The sequence below is a fragment of the Epinephelus moara genome, chromosome 16 (assembly GCF_006386435.1).
Source record: "Epinephelus moara isolate mb chromosome 16, YSFRI_EMoa_1.0, whole genome shotgun sequence".
Lineage (NCBI taxonomy): Eukaryota > Metazoa > Chordata > Actinopteri > Perciformes > Serranidae > Epinephelus > Epinephelus moara.
The window spans coordinates 11510666-11528206 of NC_065521.1; the positions used below are offsets into that span (position 1 = coordinate 11510666).

At 40.5% G+C, this 17541-nt stretch overlaps 1 protein-coding gene across 2 annotated transcripts in view; it reads right to left on the bottom strand.

The window, feature by feature from the left end:
* Positions 1-17541, bottom strand: part of tafa5l (TAFA chemokine like family member 5, like) — a 68565-nt gene that overhangs the window by 23707 nt on the left and 27317 nt on the right. For both annotated transcript variants that reach the window (XM_050065155.1, XM_050065156.1), the window contains exon 3: positions 1422-1549. In XM_050065155.1, the coding sequence (XP_049921112.1) occupies positions 1422-1549 (128 nt within the window). The remainder of the gene's footprint in view (positions 1-1421; positions 1550-17541) is intronic.

A 17541-nucleotide genomic window follows, 5' to 3' on the forward strand; every position in this document is an offset into this window, starting at 1 on the left:
CAAGACATCGCTGATTTTCCAGTGGGGATTGTACAGTACCTATAAAACCAGGTATTTTAAGTCAAAACACATTTTTTTCCTAATCATGATCAAATGTTTTTTGTGCCTTAACCTAAATATGGGGGGCGGCACAGTGGTGTGGTGGTTAGCACCGTCGCCTCACAGCAAGAGGGTTCCCGGTTCGATCCCGGGTGTGGGAGCCCTTCTGTGCGGAGTTTGCATGTTCTCCCCGTGTCAGCGTGGGTTCTCACACAGTCCAAAGACATGCAGATTGGGGACTAGGTTAACTGATAACTCTAAATTGTCCGTGTGAGCGTGAGTGGTTGTCTGTCTCTATATGTCAGCCCTGCGATAGTCTGGCGACCTGTCCAGGGTGTACCCTGCCTCTCGCCCGATGTCAGCTGGGATAGGCTCCAGCCCCCCCGCGACCCTCAAGAGGATGAAGCGGTTAGAAGATAAATGAATGAATGAATGAACCTAAATATGCTAATCACAGTGATGTTGAAGTGTAAAGTTTCAGTGTATCCGCTACATAATAACATGCAAATGTAACATATTCATGATTTGTAGAAACATACAATGCCAACATTTATTCTGGCAATCAGGTTACAAAGTTTCATCACATCTGCACATATTGCCTAATTTTAAGCTTTTTGTATTGTATTAGCAATGTAACCAAGGCAAGTTGGTAACAGCACCAAATCTGGAGAAGTTTTCTACAGAATAGTTAAAAATAATTTATTTTCGATTTGGGAGGAGATACTGTAATTGAGTCTTTCTAGTATTACAAGTAAGATGCAAGTATATTATCAAGTGTTTAAGCTGGTCCCAGAAGAACACAGGATCACCTAATAAAGTATTTTTCCTGATAAAAAGCAGTTAGTTGACGTTTAGTTGAAGTTTTGTTGCCAGAATAGTTTAGTTAGAGTTTGTTCAATGCCAATGAGATATTGGCAGTGCAGAGCTGATCTAGCAGCTTTTATATAACCTTCTTATTGGCTGCAGAGCAAACAACAGAGCAATATTGGAACCAATGATGACCATGTTCATAACATCTTCAAAACACTTTCTCGTACTGTTTGTGCCTCTGCCAACTTTCGTTACAATATTATCGATGTGGTGAGTCCAAGAGAGATGAAGTGAAATGAAGAAATGTACCCAGAAGTCTGGTTTCTTTGATTTGTTACAGCAGGCAGTCCAAAAGTTAAATAGTGGATAGTTGTGTTCAGAATAAGTTTCCTACAATTTGAGATCCAGCATTAATGCAGTCTTTGAACCCTAGGAGCTGTGTGTAGCCTCTAGCCCTGAGCTCTGGCTTCACATAACACTTATCAGCTCACAGGGTTTACCCATGCTGAAAATGTCGGCGTTATGCTGTTAAGTGCATATGGCGTATATTAATGTCATGTCTTGTAAATTACCGTGACGGTCTTGATGCGACCACTGCCCCTGGTGCAGGTCCAGCCGGATCGGTTAAACAGGAGGCTGCAGACCTCCCCCTCCAGGCAGGGAGCCATCTCACACCACTGACGGCTCCGCACGATTCGCGCTGAGAGGGCGAAAGACAAGAGGGCAAAGAGGCAAATTAGACAGACAGATTCACAGAGTCAGAGAGAGACTTCAAAATGTCAACATTTTCTGGAACAAACAACAAAACTGTCTGTTTTATGCTCACCAGACAGGAAAGCATCTTCATATGTTGATGTGTCTACAGGCCTGTAGTGTTTTAATTAGGTTCTTGTTGAACTACCATGTCTGAATTGCCTGTGGTAGTAACCTTTACAGACCAGCTGGCGGTCCATAAGTTACTCTCCTGCTAATGCTAGCTTTCACTGCAGCTGCATAGAAAGATTGCTTTTTCCTTTTGACATTTTGTTACACTTAATATTCCTCCTGAAAGGATTTTTTTTATGTAATTCTAGGTAAAAGGTTCTAGGTTAAAAGTAATTTGTACAATTTTGCAACTTAATACTGTTGGATTTCTTTTCCTGAAGCTACAGTGTACAATTTGTTCTCAATTTTGCACTCAACAGGCAATACAGCAAGTAGTTTACTTATGAGATTTTCAAATTGTGCCTGTCCTTTTACCATCAAGGCCAGGCAAATTGTACTGCAGGGCTATTTGATTACAAATTCAACTCGGCCAGATTTCAAAACCAGGAAATGTAGAAGGGTCAGACATTTTCATCAGTCTATCAAAACCTTTTTTTCCCTTAGCTTTTGGTAATGACAAATGAGAGGTTATCACTCGCAGCAAGGGGCCGCAGGTTGAAATAATTCATATAAATAATTATTCATATAAACAATCATAAAAAATAATGCAGTATTTTTCAGATAATGCTGAAAGGTCAGTATATTCTCTATCAATCAATTATTTTGCCAGGTGTTCATATGTCTGTCTGTTTGTCTGTGGAAAGATTTTGACAACATCATAAGTTTAACAACTGCGCAAGATGCAGTCACAAAACTCCATAGTTGTGTAGTTTAGTTCAAAATTAAGGCTGACTTTCAAAATTGTTGTGGTCTGAGTGAGGGGGCCAGTAGGGAAGGGCCCTACTTCATGCCCCTGACTAACATCCCCTTTAAATCACAGATCGCTGTGTCACAGCTGGAGTGATCCCATTGCAAGATGGCATCAGTGTATTTTCATTTTGTTGGGACTTTATACTGTGACTGTATTTTTAAATGTATTTTCTTTTACATGTAGCCTACTGTCAGAGGTACAATTTCTTTTTGAGGACAAGAATAAAGTATGGAAAATTAATACATAGCAGGAGTCAGTAACATTTCAATACCTTGATTAGCGAGGTGGATTACAGATTAGAAAGGCAATAAAAAGCTAACAGGTTTCAGTCTTCTTAAAGTTAATTGTCTCCTGGAGACGTCAGAGTCAAAGCCAAGTGATGTTCTCATTCTCCCTCTGCAGTCTGTCTGCATGACATTGAATTAGCATTCGCCTGTAGTCGATGCTGATAAGCTCTGATTGTTCTTTACACAGTGCGCTAAAGCAACACTGAAAGGTTATCAGCTCTCTGCGGACCTGGCCGAGGCCGCTGCTCTTGCCTCCCTGTGATCCCCTCGGGGCGGCACATTGTGGAACGAGGTAACATGGTCGGCAAATTGAAAGAGAGGAACTACAATTCATTGAATGTCCACTGGAGAGCTGAGGGCGGAACAGAGACGGAGCGGGAGAGTAAGGAGGTGTGGAAGGGGGAGGCCTTGTGACATTTTGCTGTGAGGTATTCCAGGTCCAGGCCTTGTTAACAGTCTAAAATTGGTCTTTGGAGTGTCATACCCAGACTACTGCTCTGCAATAAAGATCTGTCATCTTGTGGTATTTATCAAGCTGCCTGAACAGCACCCTCATGTATGTAACCACACATGCACATTACACAATTACCACTCTGTAGATATAAAGCCATTCTCTCAGCAAATAATAGATATTGTTGACACACTGGAAGAGGAGCTGGGTTTTTTTCAGTCAGCTGGGAGACACAGCAGTGAAACAAAACAATCCAGAAACCTGTCATCTCATTGAACCGAACAGGCCTATGAAAATATTAATACTGAGACAAAATGGTCATTTGGGCTTCACCCTGGGTAGAGGTTCCTCAGTGAGCAGGAGAAAATCTACAGTGACCTTCCTCTTGACACAGCAACATGCCGTGGTGAATTTTCATTTTCACAGCCATCCGTCAGGCGCAACAAAGCGTAGATTTATCAGTCGGTTGCAGATGTAGTTTTGAGTACATTACAGGGCCAGCAAAACTCAATTTCCAGGGCACGGAATAAAAGCTGAGCTGGCAAAGCGGCGGGAGTGCTGACTAACCGTGGAGTGCATCAGCCCAGCCAGCCCAGAGTCGCGGAGGTTGGCTAAAATAAATGCATTTTTCAGCTGCTGCCACAGTATCCAGGCACTCGATAGCTTGCCCTTGTTACTTTTTCAATGCCATCCACGACAGTGTGACTTGATCTATGATGACTTGATGAATTTCCTGGTGCCGTAAGCTGTGGAGCGGTCGCACGGGGTTGCTTGGGATTAGAGCGTCGCCGTGATAACTTCATCAACAACGACATCATGAATAACACAAGCAGCTACAGAAACGGCACTGCTGCAGTTGGGCTTCAGCCTGTCTCAATCCATCAAACCTATCTGTACAATATGCTGGCACGGGCAATTGTGGACGCATTAAAAAGCTTATATGGTACAACCACCCACACACACATCAACAGTATCCTGAGCAGACTTTAAGCCTCTGAGCTCAAGCTGTCTGAAATATGTGTCTGCTGTTATGTTTCATCTTACAGTATCTATTACATGCTGCTATTATGAGAATGGCTGAGAATTATTGTGGTTTACTATAACAGGTTTCTGTCCTATGTTTGAACATGATTTCAGGCCTGTTGTGTAATGTGTTCCTGTTTGTGATGGTGGCGGTGTGCAGCAGCAGCAGCAGCAGCAGCAGCAGCAGCAGAGGAGAAACAGCTGGCTGTGGTGGTTAGAGAAGAGAGAGAGAGTCTGTCTGTCTGGTTGACACCTGGGTGGCCCGTCCTGTTGCCGGCACAGTCGGAGTCCCACCCAGGGACCATAGGGTGGACGTCGGGCCAGGCTTGTCAGCTGGCAGGGTCCCTGCTGGGGTATGGTTCTGGACCTCCAACAAGATCACACGTAAGACCATCTGTCCCCCCGTGCACAGTGCCAAGCCCTGCCCTGCCCAGCAAAACACAGCACTGCCAGACGAGACTCAGAGCGGGGCAGGAGGCACAACAGTGAGTCCTAAACCAGACGCAATGTTCGTCTGATGAAATTCTGCCTCTGCAGAAGTAAAAAATAACATCAAATTTTTACTAAAGCCACAGGCAGCTCATGTAAAATGCATTTAGATGAGGTACAACAAACAAAAAGAGACAGTTTCAGAGACACAGGAAAGACATCAAGAGTATGTTCAAAAGACGATAATCACCATAACAATAAACAGTGTGGCTCTTCTGGTAATTTAATAATCGCACTAATACTAATGCTTCTTTTGCTGAGTATCCAACAAGATTAGAGCTAACTAGCTTAGCCGGACACCAGAATTACTGTAACAGGTTTTTACAGGCTTTCTGGCTGATGTTAATTAAGCCTCAATAATGAATCAATTTGTAGCGGCCAGATTTTCAGCCCTCTGTCCTCTACAGTACGCAGCGCAACCTGCTACCAGAGGCCTGATGGTTTTCCACTTCTAATTATGACAACAGAAAAATCCAACATTAAACACATTTTAAACACAGCCAGCAGCCAGGCCACAAATGGCTCCATGCTTCATGACTAACTGTGTGTTTTGTAGAGCAAGCTGTTGAATAATGAGATTTTTCTGTTGTATTTTTGGGGGCTTCTTTTCAAAATGGCTTTCTTTTTTCTTTTTTGTATTTCTGGCTGGTTCAGCAAGATGTCATCAAACCAGGAAGTTAGCCAGATATACAGTAGTAAAACCCATCTGGCAGTATATTCATATGAACAACCTAAATCCAGAACTGATGTTCTAACATTAGATCAGTGGGTGCGATTCAGTTATAAAGCAGTAAGGTTTGTTAGTAATGAGAGAATTCTAACAGGATATTTCATGTTCATTTTGCTGCTGATTTACAAATGTTGCTCTGAGGAAAACACATTCCTCACCAGAGATATTGATTCTTCTGATTCATTTGTCTGTTTGCAGCATTTTGAGGGTTTGAAAACACTTGCACTTTCATCAGAAATATAGAATTGCTTTGTTTTACTGTTGTCAACTTTGATGGGAAAAATTCTGGCTCCACTGTTGGGAACTGAGAAGCCATTTTGTGGTTTTGTTGTGCTGCACATTCTTAAGTAAAAGCTGGTGTTCAAATAATGAATGATCATTAAACATTTCCAAAAGCTTTTCCTTCACAGTTTTTTTTGTAATTGCTGTTAAGCCGCTGACAATGTAAGCCAACTCTGTATCTCTGGCACGATATCAGATTTTCACTTCACAATTATTGTGGACAAGAAGAGTTCATGATAGCAATATTACTGTGATAGCCATCGAAAATCTGAAATTAATAAAAGTAGCAATAATGATATCAGTCAAATTCACCTTTAACTTTGTTTATTGTGAATTGTGTCTCTCTTTAGGCTAATGAATTACACTTTAGATACAAGTGTAGGGAGGTGGAGAGAGAATCTGTCACCACAACTGTACAAAATTGTACATAATGAGTCACTTAATGGATAGTGAAAGGCAATAAGATGGTGTTGGGGAGACAAAGTGATAATGGAAAGAGTGGCTGCAAGGTGATATGTATCTCACCATTCTAACAGTTGCAGTTTTAAACATGTCCTGTTACAGTTTCCCTCCAAAACTACCTGGTTAGATTTAGGCAACAAAAACGACATCATTATATTTGGGGGGGAAAAAAACATTACGGTTTGGCACTCTTGTCACTAACATAACAACATATATGTCATTTAATATAGGACACTTTACACACATCACAAGCACAGGCTATGTTGTTAATAAAAGTAGTCAACGTTGACTCTGTGATGCAAATACTGGCCTCCTGGGTGAAAGTCCTGTGTTTGTTTGACCCATCCACCAAAACCCTCCTGCCAACCCTAAATGGGCTTCTTCGACATTTGTACAACATTACGCAGACTTAAACGTGTGTTATGCTACGTCACGCCACTTCCCCCTCTGCTCCTGTAATAACTACTAGAGTTTGCTGCCTTGCTATCCAGCCCAGTTTATTTCCAACATCCATACAATGATGTGCAAGGTGCTTTTTCATCTGGTTCACATCTTTGCCATCTTTCCTCAGTCTTTACTGATGCTGACCTGGCTAGCTAGCAGCTAGGTAGCAGAAGCCGGCAGGAAGACTGATGAGTTGATTTTCACATCTAGATGAGTGACTCACAGCCTCCCGCCACCACCATTCAAAGCAAAACCACAAAAAGCATCACCGAGACTTGCAAAATAGATGCAAAAGCCTACATTTAGCACAAATTTAGTAGAGCTGACAGAGAAGCGACAGGAATCGTCTGCACCAAAGGCTGATATTGCAACACCCCAGTACAAAATTAATGCTGTGAAATGCACATTATACTGACTTAATCAATAACATGAGCATCAACAACAAAAAAGTAAAGAAAAAGAAAAAAAGAAAAAAAGGAAATACAATTGAATGCATTTTTCCCTCTTTCACATGAAGGCATGCTTCTCTCTGCAGCTGAGGTAAATAAAGAATACAACAAATCTTCTCAATTGTGAGCCTGCATTATAAACCTGAAGAAAGCTTTCCTTGTGCTTAATCTCCTTTCAGCATCACTTTTTTGGCTCATTTAGTGTCAATAATCATTTCACTAAGTGTGAAAGCAGAAGCTTGCATCCAGCATATAAACCTGTCTACTTGCAGCCTGCAGACTCTTATCATGGTGGCCATCAAGCTTCATACCATTACAGTGTGATGTGGTGGCATGGCAACAACGGGCCAGGCAGAGAAGAGAAGAGGAGAGGGAACAGGGAGAGAGAGTCGGGGAGCAGATTAGAGTGAGAGCAGGGAGACAAGCAAGGAAAAGCACATAATCCTCCTGTGTACAGTGTGCAGACTAAACCTGCACAACAGTGACACACAGCAGCACAAAAAGAGGGCATAAAAGCTTGAAATGTGTCCTGAAAAAGACTAACAAAAGAAGTTATTTTGTAGAAAAATACGCTGCACTTGTCGCACAGAGAGAAATTGCTCAGTGAATTAAAACAAATAAGGAATAACAGAGTAAACTTGTCATGCTGGAAGAAGGATGCAGCCGCCATCCGGGCCAGTCAGCAGATCAATTCTTAGGTGAGTCACATATAAAAAACTCTTTGCCGCGGGGCTTAGGTAAGCTTGTTGGTATGTCATTATGGAAGTGTGAATACTATCAGAATGGCAGGGGAGATAAAAAATATTTGTCCGATTGTCTACTTTAAGCCACCAGCTGCACACTGTTGTCCCAACGGCTACATCATACATAAGCCTTGGATTTTGGTTTCTATTCATTACAGGAAACAGCAAAGAGATTCAAATCCATGAGCTTTTACTGTTGATTATAACTCTGCAGATGAATTCTTTAATCGCTGCATGAAGTTGGCTGATACACTGAAAGGTCGACTGCAAACATGGTCAAACATCAGTGTCTGGTTTGATCAGTGTACTGTGTGAGGAAAAGCACCATTCTGTTAACAGAAAACAAAACTCACGACCATGTTCACTGGCCTCTGCTCCTTGCTGCTGGGGTAGAATTCAAAATGGTGCAAAATCCAATTTGACATACAGTAAACTGATGGTCTTTGAAGTAAGTTTGTAATGCAAGGACCGTTATGCACTAAAATCCACATCAGTCAGGGTAAGAGAGGATGTTTATTAAACTTTCAGTTCTGACTTATAATCCCTACCACCACCAACATGCCAATCACAGTAACTGGCAGTGGAAATGCTTGAAACCTGCATTTAGACATATAATTTCTCTGAATTTCATTAAAAATCCAGGCTGTGGCACCTGAGATACTGCATGTGACGAATGAATAAACAGGTGCATGAACATGCAGATCCATTATTGCCCACTTGTTTAATTTAGAATTCAGAAAGGTCAACTAGGAGCAGCAGCTGACAGCAAAATAAACTCTCACTCCCAAATCACATAACTAAAACTCCAAAGTTTAGTTGAACTACTAACCTTCATAGCAGTTTGCAGCCAGTATATAAGACATTAATGACCATCATTAATAATTAAGTTAACTCAACTTTAATCAGTAGTAGTTTAACTGTTAATAAACAAGGGCATACCTCACTATAACTAATTATTAGTAATGCTATAATTTATGTTGTTTCAAAAGTTTAATGTTGCACACATTCTAACATTTTAAACACTTTATTAGATGTTTGTGAATGGTTAATAATTGGTGCATAAATTATCTATTAACATTATTTGGATAGCTATAATAAAGTAGCAACTGATGATTATAATACTTTGTTAAATGGTTGATAAATCCTACGTAGTTTAGCTAAAAACATTGCAACCTTTTGACGGCCACCCAAATAATGTTTATAAATGCACTACACAGTAGTTATTAAGCATTTAACAAGGTATAATCATCAGTTGCTACTGTACTTTGTAATAGTGTCCAAATGATGTTTACAAACCAATTAATAACTATTAATAAACACTAATATAGTATATAATATGTTATATGTGCAACAATAAACTGTTAAACATAAATTATAGCATAAATAATAATTAGTAAGCAATTTTTATTATCATTTCATTGTTTGTTAATGGTAAAATAAGTTTGACTATTAATTTACCATTTACTAACAATGGTTACTATAAGGTGTTACTGACACATTAGTGTCAATGTAAAGTTTTGAAACCTAACAAGTACAAAGAAAGTGTTTTGTGCAACCACATAAAGCAAGACTGCAACTTTTCAAAGACGTAGAACATTAGTCCTCTTACAGATAAAGAAGGTCAATTCATAAGCAACCACATGCTTCTTAGTCCAGCACATTACTGCTACAGCCTTGGTTTGGTATGAGCAGTAGCTAAACAAACTAAACAACCAAACAAGCATGTTATGACTGTTCAACTGGTGTAACTGAGCTAGTTTGCTGACTATATGACTCTTCCATACTTGTGCTACAGTTACACTACATTTTAGCATTTGTCATTAACCTGTAATTGCCACCTGTGGCCGCAGTGGCCGCTGTTACATAGAGTGCAAAGGGCTCGTTTTATACTTTCTGTGTTTTTCAAGATGTTCATGGAGCAACCTCTGGGATAGAAAAATGAAGCCCACATGGAAGTGCTGAAAAACTAGTTCCTTAAATGGCCACCTGAGGCTGGCTTCAAGAGCAAATCAGTCCTCATAGACCCCATGTTAAAATGCCCGACTTTGCAGCAGAAATAAACATGTTTACAGCCTGGTGCAAAAAACTGTTTTGGTCTCAGTTCATGTCAACTGCACATGGGGTGAATTTTTAAATAACTCACCTGTTTAAATGTTATCAAGGCTTAAAGTTATGCGTAGTTAAGGGCGGGGCCGCTTTGAGTGACAGGTGGATGCCACGAGTCTACAAGTCCCTACCATGATAACAATGTTGGTCAGGTAACATATAGTGTAACCCCAGATTCACAGAGTATAGGCGTAGCTATTTCAGTGTGTTTTCAATTGTAACCTTAATCTTAATTGTAATGTTTTGGTCATCTAAAAAACATCTTAGTTGTACTAAAAAACCTTTTCAGGCATACACATGGGCCAAATCTGGCCCGCAGTAGGGTGCCAGGTAGTTGCTAATGAACTAGTCTCTATACAGACTCTACATTTAGTGAATGTAGAGTCTGTAGGCAAACCCCGGAGATCTTGCCTCCGGAAGAAGAGCGGAAGAGCCCTGGTTTCCGGTTGTAGGCTGTTTGTAGTCCGCGTGATATTGACAAATCACGCTTGAGCTGGCTGCAGTTGTTGCCAGGTTAAACGGTCCATGCGGTGAACTAACGAGGCGGAACATAATTGGCGTCACTGCAAACTCTGAATCCATCGCAATGGTTCAGCACATTTACTTATATATAAACAGAAGTCGGAAATGGAAATTCGCCTCCTCCGCCCAAATCAAACCGGAATGCCAAAAAATCGGGGGTCTGCCCCCAGAGGCTGTATTCGGTGTCTGACTTCTGCCCGAAGTCAGACACCGAATACAGCCGATGGGTTCCGAGAATGCTGATGAACTGAATCAGACTTGTATTGTTTTTGTACTTTGGATTAAAACAAGGTGTCAGAGTGCATTTAAAAAGTATCAAAATAAGCTTGTTTATCCATGCCAGGGTTGTTTCACTTATTAACTGGTCCCTGGCCCCCTGCCATTTTGCAAAAGTGGCCCCTGGGCAAATCAATTTGGGTAGGAGTGGGATGTTTAGTTTTTCTGGTAGGTACATTCTGTTTTAATAGTTACAAGTCTGTTTTTGGCGAGCACAAATTAGCAAAAAACATTAGCAGTATCACAGTTAATCATAGCTGTAAATAAACCATGCTAACCAAGCTAGCAGCTAGCATTTGGATTATCTCCATCCACTTGTCAAACAGGAGTCCACAATCCAATGGGTGGCTACATCCATTATTTTATACTGTATATGGTAGTGACATGTTTGAGTATACTTAATTGTGTCACTTTTCCCAGTGTGAACAGCCCAGTTAGATTTATTTGCAGGAGTATGTAGTATAGAACTGGGACACATCTAAAGTCTCCAAGAAAATGACTTAAAATAAATCTGACTTGACCGCTGTCCATGGTGCTGATTCTGCAGCTGTCTTGGGTGTTCTTCAACATTTGTGCTGGCAGGCCACAATCTCACTCGTGGGGAGTGATGGCCAATAAGCTGTCTTATCTGATCAGCATCAGCATATTGCCTAACCTGTTAAGCTTAAACTCACTATATACATATACAGTATATATATTGATCAGCATCCTGGTTGTTCCTGTCAGTTCTTTTGCATTTAAGTTTAGTTGCCAAATTTCTGCAGCAAGTTTAGTTTATTTTTACACGCCCACTCCAACAGAAGCCCCTTGTTTGTGTGTTTGCTTCTCCCCCTCTGCACTTGGCTCCTATTTAGCAATGTTACAGTTACAGTATCTCAAACTGCTTTCACATCCAAAAAAAGGTCTGACGTCATTATCAGCCTTCATCGCACTGCTGCAAACAAAGATGGACTGTGCAGAACAGATTGTGAAGTTTTTATTGTCGCTGGCATTGTTTCACCTGTGAATCACAACTTTAGAAAAGCACGTCATTATTGCCAAAAAGACACAAGTGTTCCTCCAACAGCATTACTTTCCAAGATTAGTTCATTGCCTCTGGGTCTTTTCCATGCAAATACAGACTCCTAACAGCCTTAAGAAGGTGAGGGAGGGGCCAAAAAAATCAGGTCAAACACTGACACTCTCACCTGTGAGAGCTGACAAATCCATGCTCAAGCAACTCTCTATCTGGTCTGCTTTTTTAGATTATTTGGCTTTTAGTAAATGGTGACAATGTAAATACAGCCAGCACACACCAGAAACACCCAGAACCAAGCTGCAACACTGCCATCATATGCATCAATCTTTCTTCCTTTTTTCAAATCACCTAAAACAAGAGTTACATAACTAAAATTCTATAAATTCTGCATTACAGAAATGGTGTGTAACACCTCGATTCCCACAGACTCTGTCAGTCAGACACTGCTGAGAAATGATTTCTCTTCTTCTCTTTTATGTGTCTTGCCCACATCAGAGTGACTGTACATTACTTTGTAGTTCTGTGGAGATCAAGGCAACACCAACAGATCCACAGATTTGTTTTTTTTTGTTTTGCTTTCGAGGACAGAAATACTTCATTTTCTCTAGGAGAAGCAAAGCACTGAAATGACAAATAATGCTTGAAACTCGGACCAGAATAAGGTGATAGTATAATAATATGACTCACAGACTTAAAAAAGAGGAATTAATATCAAGTTGCTGAAAAGCAAACCAGATTTTATGTATGTTGTAAACATCTGATGGTATCAGCAGAGTTGTTGTACACGGGATCTGTCTCAAGACCAATTTTTGAAGGTCTCCGTCTCGTCTTGGACTCAACTGCATTTTCACTTAGTCTTGTCTCGGCCTTAGACAGAGAGGACTCTGGATATTATTTCAAGACTGGTTACGACCCCAACAGCAGGATTTTCCTTTAAATTGCCTGTGCAAAAGGAGCATTAAATAAAAATGGTTAAGTAGATTTTATTTCTTTACTTGTTCATATTTGTTTGCTCATAGAAAACAAAAGAACATTACCATGCATTACTTCCACCTGTGCTTTGCTGTTTGAATATTTTATCAACATATTTCTCATGGTGCACCTATACATACACACATACATACAGTGGACAATAAAAGAGGAGAATTAAGAGGAATCTAATGGGAATGTGGATCTTTTAGATCATTTTGAGGAATGCCTAGGGTTCTGTATGTTCCACATTTTATCATAAGTGTTTTATGCAGTGTGGGATTTGCACTGGCTTGATCTTGGACATGACTTGGTCTCACTTTAGATGGTCTTGACTATAGAGTTGGGTCGATGTTCAGTTTTGCTGCTCCAGCCTAGTAGACGAGCTTAAATTGGTTTGATTTTATGCAAACCTGCTGAACTGGCATTTGTCATGATGAAACATTCTGACAAATTCAAAAGTAACCTACATCAGCAATTTGTGCAGACAGTGTTACGGTGCTAAATCCAACTCATACTGTACAGCATTAGTAATAATTGATATGACAACGTGATTAACATAATATGTTTATCAATGGACTAATGGAGTCACTAGTGTCTGACAGGCCATGTGCAGTTTCCTGCCGAGCTGAGGACTGTGTCAACTACATGAGGGAGGTCAGATTTCAGTAGAGGTGGGAGGGGGGAGAGCAGCCACACCAGGGGCGCAGATGGGATTTTTGAACTGGGGGGGGACCAAGCTGTCGGCAAATGATTCCAACTCAATTAGTTATTTTGTGTAAATACATATATATATCTATATATATATATACATACTGAAGCTGCAATAAACATTAGAATCGTGAGTTTTCTGACTGAATGAACATTGGTAAACAAAGGCCTACCTGATCAACACTAGCCATACATGATCCAACTGTTATTTGTCTGGTATGTCAATCACACACCAAAACTTCATGCCTTCTGCATATGCTTTATTTAAACATTTGTTGATCTCAGCAGGATGAAGAATCTCAGCACAGAAACTTTAACTGTATTCTGACAAAAAAAGCAAAGAACCTATGTGCAAAAATTAATAATAAAATAAAATTGAAATGATTCACACTCGTGCCTTCATGTAAATGATTATAAACGTAACAATGTGTATGAAAACGGAAGTATAAACACTGATAACAGATAACAGATTCACTTAAATAAAAATAAGTAAGTATAGCCTACATAGCATGAAATGTGAAATGAAATCACCAGCTCAGTCATTAGAAAGTTATATATGATCACTATGGTTACCGCTACAGGCACAGGCACAGCTACCAGCTCCTCTTAGGACCCCAAGGTCGAGAATCGTGCCTTATGGTGCGTTCCATTTACATTGGAAGTTGGAACTCGGAGCTCCAAACAACGTAACCTCCGAACTGAGCGCTTCCCAGTTTAAAAACTGGGACATGGAACATGGAATTCATAAAAAAATGGACAGTTAATGAAATGAAACGAAAACCCCAATGTTTATGCTTGTAGATGCTAGATTTCAAAGCTTTTCCGACTCCAAAACTCCATTTTACAAGTACAACTGAACGCACCATTAGTCGTAGCATGAACATGGGGCTATCAATGGATCAGCTGTGCAGTGTTATTAACCGAGAATTACTATAAATCCGTCCCCAGTGCCATCTGCGTGCATGGGCCACACGGTGTTTCTTTACTAGAATGTTCATGGGTTTTTTGAGGTGACACGATGAGACAGTTAGTCTCAAAACTAAAACTGCGCTTTATTAAAAACTTAATTACTGTTGCTGTCTTTGAAAGCGAAGTTGAATTGAGGAATTATCTATAAGACGCCTTCATTTTTCACTACAAAAACCAAAATAAGGCGTCAGCTGGCTGGAAGGAGATCACCAGGGAGCTGGAAGTTTCTAGTAAATGACGATCTTTAATAAAAAGCAAGGCTACTTGCTGTTGGCAATATTGCATGTCATTTCCTGTTGCCTTTTCTGTTTTAAAAAGTAACATTACAAACATAGGGAGAAGCAGGCTGCTCAGCCATCTAAGTGGTTATGTCTCCAGTCTGATAATATTTATGTGTTTTTTTTGCATGAAGTAACAGAAGTGCATATTTAACAGATTCAGTGTGGAATGAGAGTGCCGATGTTATGCGCTATAGTCAGACACTTGTTTTCTGTTGGAACTTTCACTCAGGAGCGGCTGCTGAGCCAAGTGTGACACCACAGAAAATTTGGTATACCAGTCTGGTCCAGTGTTTGGCTTAATTTCAAACCGCTTTGAAAGTTCTGACACCAGCCCAACCTTACTTGACAACACTGGTTATCAGATTATTACAAAAGTTCATGTAAACACCTGATATCAGGACTGAGTTCCTGGCCTTTGATTTCTCAACTTTCATTAACGGTCACTATTCTATTACCACACATCTCAAAAAGGCAGTGATCCACTGCTGCTGCTGCTGTGAATAAGTCATATTAAACTGACCCAGAGGACAGTGAGCCCTTGCTGTGTTAATAACAGCTCAGTGGAAAAAACTGGAGTAAGCCAAAGCTTCAGCGAGAGATACAAATGAATAAACATGTCTATAAGTCAGTAAATTGGTTTATGTGCTTGGAAGGGCAAAGTGGCATTTATGGGCATTCACATCAAAAGTGAGTGTAACTGAATATACCCTGAACTAAAGGTCAGTGAGGATGTCCGAACAGTGGCGGCATTACACCCACTGCATTCTCAAGCAATATGCAGAAATTCTACTTTAAAGCCTTGTGATGATGGACACCATTTCCAGCTGTCAGCAGAAAGCCTTTAAACCAGCCTGCGAGCAACAGGTTGCATCTTTAATGCACTGGCTATTAATGGAGTGTAGGGTGTGGTGCGGCGGGAAGCCCGTAATAATCAATTTCCTGCTGCTGTAATCATAGCTCTCTGTAAGTTAATTAGCATCTGTTGAGTGTTACGGAGAGGCGTCTGCAGAGAGGGAGTGGTGGTTAAAAACAGTGTGGGGAGCGTGACACAGGCTGTGGGACTCATGTCAGGGCTATTAGATTAAGGCTGACATGAGTCATTGTGTGATGGAAGTAATGATGCATCTGATGCATGTGATTGTGATATACTGAGATCCAATCAGCATCGCAGATGGACTGTGTCTTATCAATCTTATCATCCTCATCTAGATACTGTCCAATAACACAGAGAGGGCTATAAAAGTATAAAATCTTATCTTACAAAGTGGATGAACACCACACTTTCTCCATTACAAGAGATCTTTATTCAGTTGCAGCATATTAAAAACACCACAGGAGGCGGAAAATTTAACATGAAGACAACCAAACAGGCACAAAGCTATTACTGATTTGTTGATGTCACACTGGCTGACTGGAGGAGCTCTAGTGCAGACAGACAATCACATAGTTGGGAGTCAAACAGTCTAAAAGGCATCAAAAAGGGAGACACGCAAAGTGATTATCGATTGGCTGGTTAAACAACCAAATTACATCGGCAGTTGCTTTTAATGGAGAAAGAAGGAAGCCCATACATTCTCTTCAATTGGACCTTTATTTTCGGTTGCTGACTTTAATTGAGTGTCTAGGATGGGGATAGACTACCAGTCCTTAAATCAAGGTATTTCATTGATAATAATGTTTATGAAAAAGTCTGACAAATACTTCATTACTAGCTTTATTGTATATTTACGATATCATTAAAGACAATGCAGGATTTTATGGGGAAAAAAAAATATATATCCATAGGCTCACACAAAACGTATCCGTCTCAGTCATCACTGACCCACTAGAAGTGTGTGGCAGTGTATTTATCTCTAGACTCTGCCCTGTGCCTGTATTTTTATTACCATGTGCAACAACCAGGGACACTGCTTGAGATTTGGGTGCCCTAAGCGTAATTGTTTTGCATGCAATTTTTAAAGAAAGTTATTAATAACTTACTCGGAATGCTGCTTTGTCACTTTTTGACCTGTCTGCCTGAACTGCTGTCCCCAGTACTGAATGAAGCGGAGGACAGATAAACATAATGCATCGCTTCGGTTCAGCCTTGCTTGCTTGGTTGTTTACTTAATGACCCTTACGCATAATTAATTTTATTATTTCGAGCAATTATGTATATCATACTGACTATAATGGTCTAATGGTGCCCATTGTAGTTGTGCTTCATCTTAAATAGTTCATCATTATGATTATGATTGATGATCATTAGTTTTTTTGGTGCCCCCTCCAGCATTTGATGCCCCATGCACAGGACGTGATGTGCATGTACACAGTGGCGGTGCTGGCGACAAAGACCCTGTGGCTGGTAAAGTTTTCATTTGTGTGTGTGTGTGTGTGTGTGTGTGTCTGTAGTCTTGATGGCACCTTTTGTGGCAGGAACTACCACAGAATAATAATTTGCCAGGTGTTTATATGTCTGTCTGTCCATCTGTATGTGGTCAGATTTTATCAAGTGTCACAACTGTGCAAGGTGCAGTCATCTAACTTTACAGGTGTGCAGTTGAGATCAAAATAAAGGCAGTGTTCAAAGATGGGTGCAGTCCAAGCAAAAAGGGTAGAAGGTAAGTAAGGGGCCATTGCGCCTCCACTTTACACCCCCGGACTGACATTTGTCCCGGATCCCTTTATCATGGCTGAAATGATCCCATCACAAGATGGTCTTTAGCTTTATTTTCCTCGTCTTTTGCTGAGTTGGGACATTCCTCAGCCGTGTAGCTCCTAGTGAATAACAGCATGCAGGTGACATCAGGACTTATAAAAACGTAG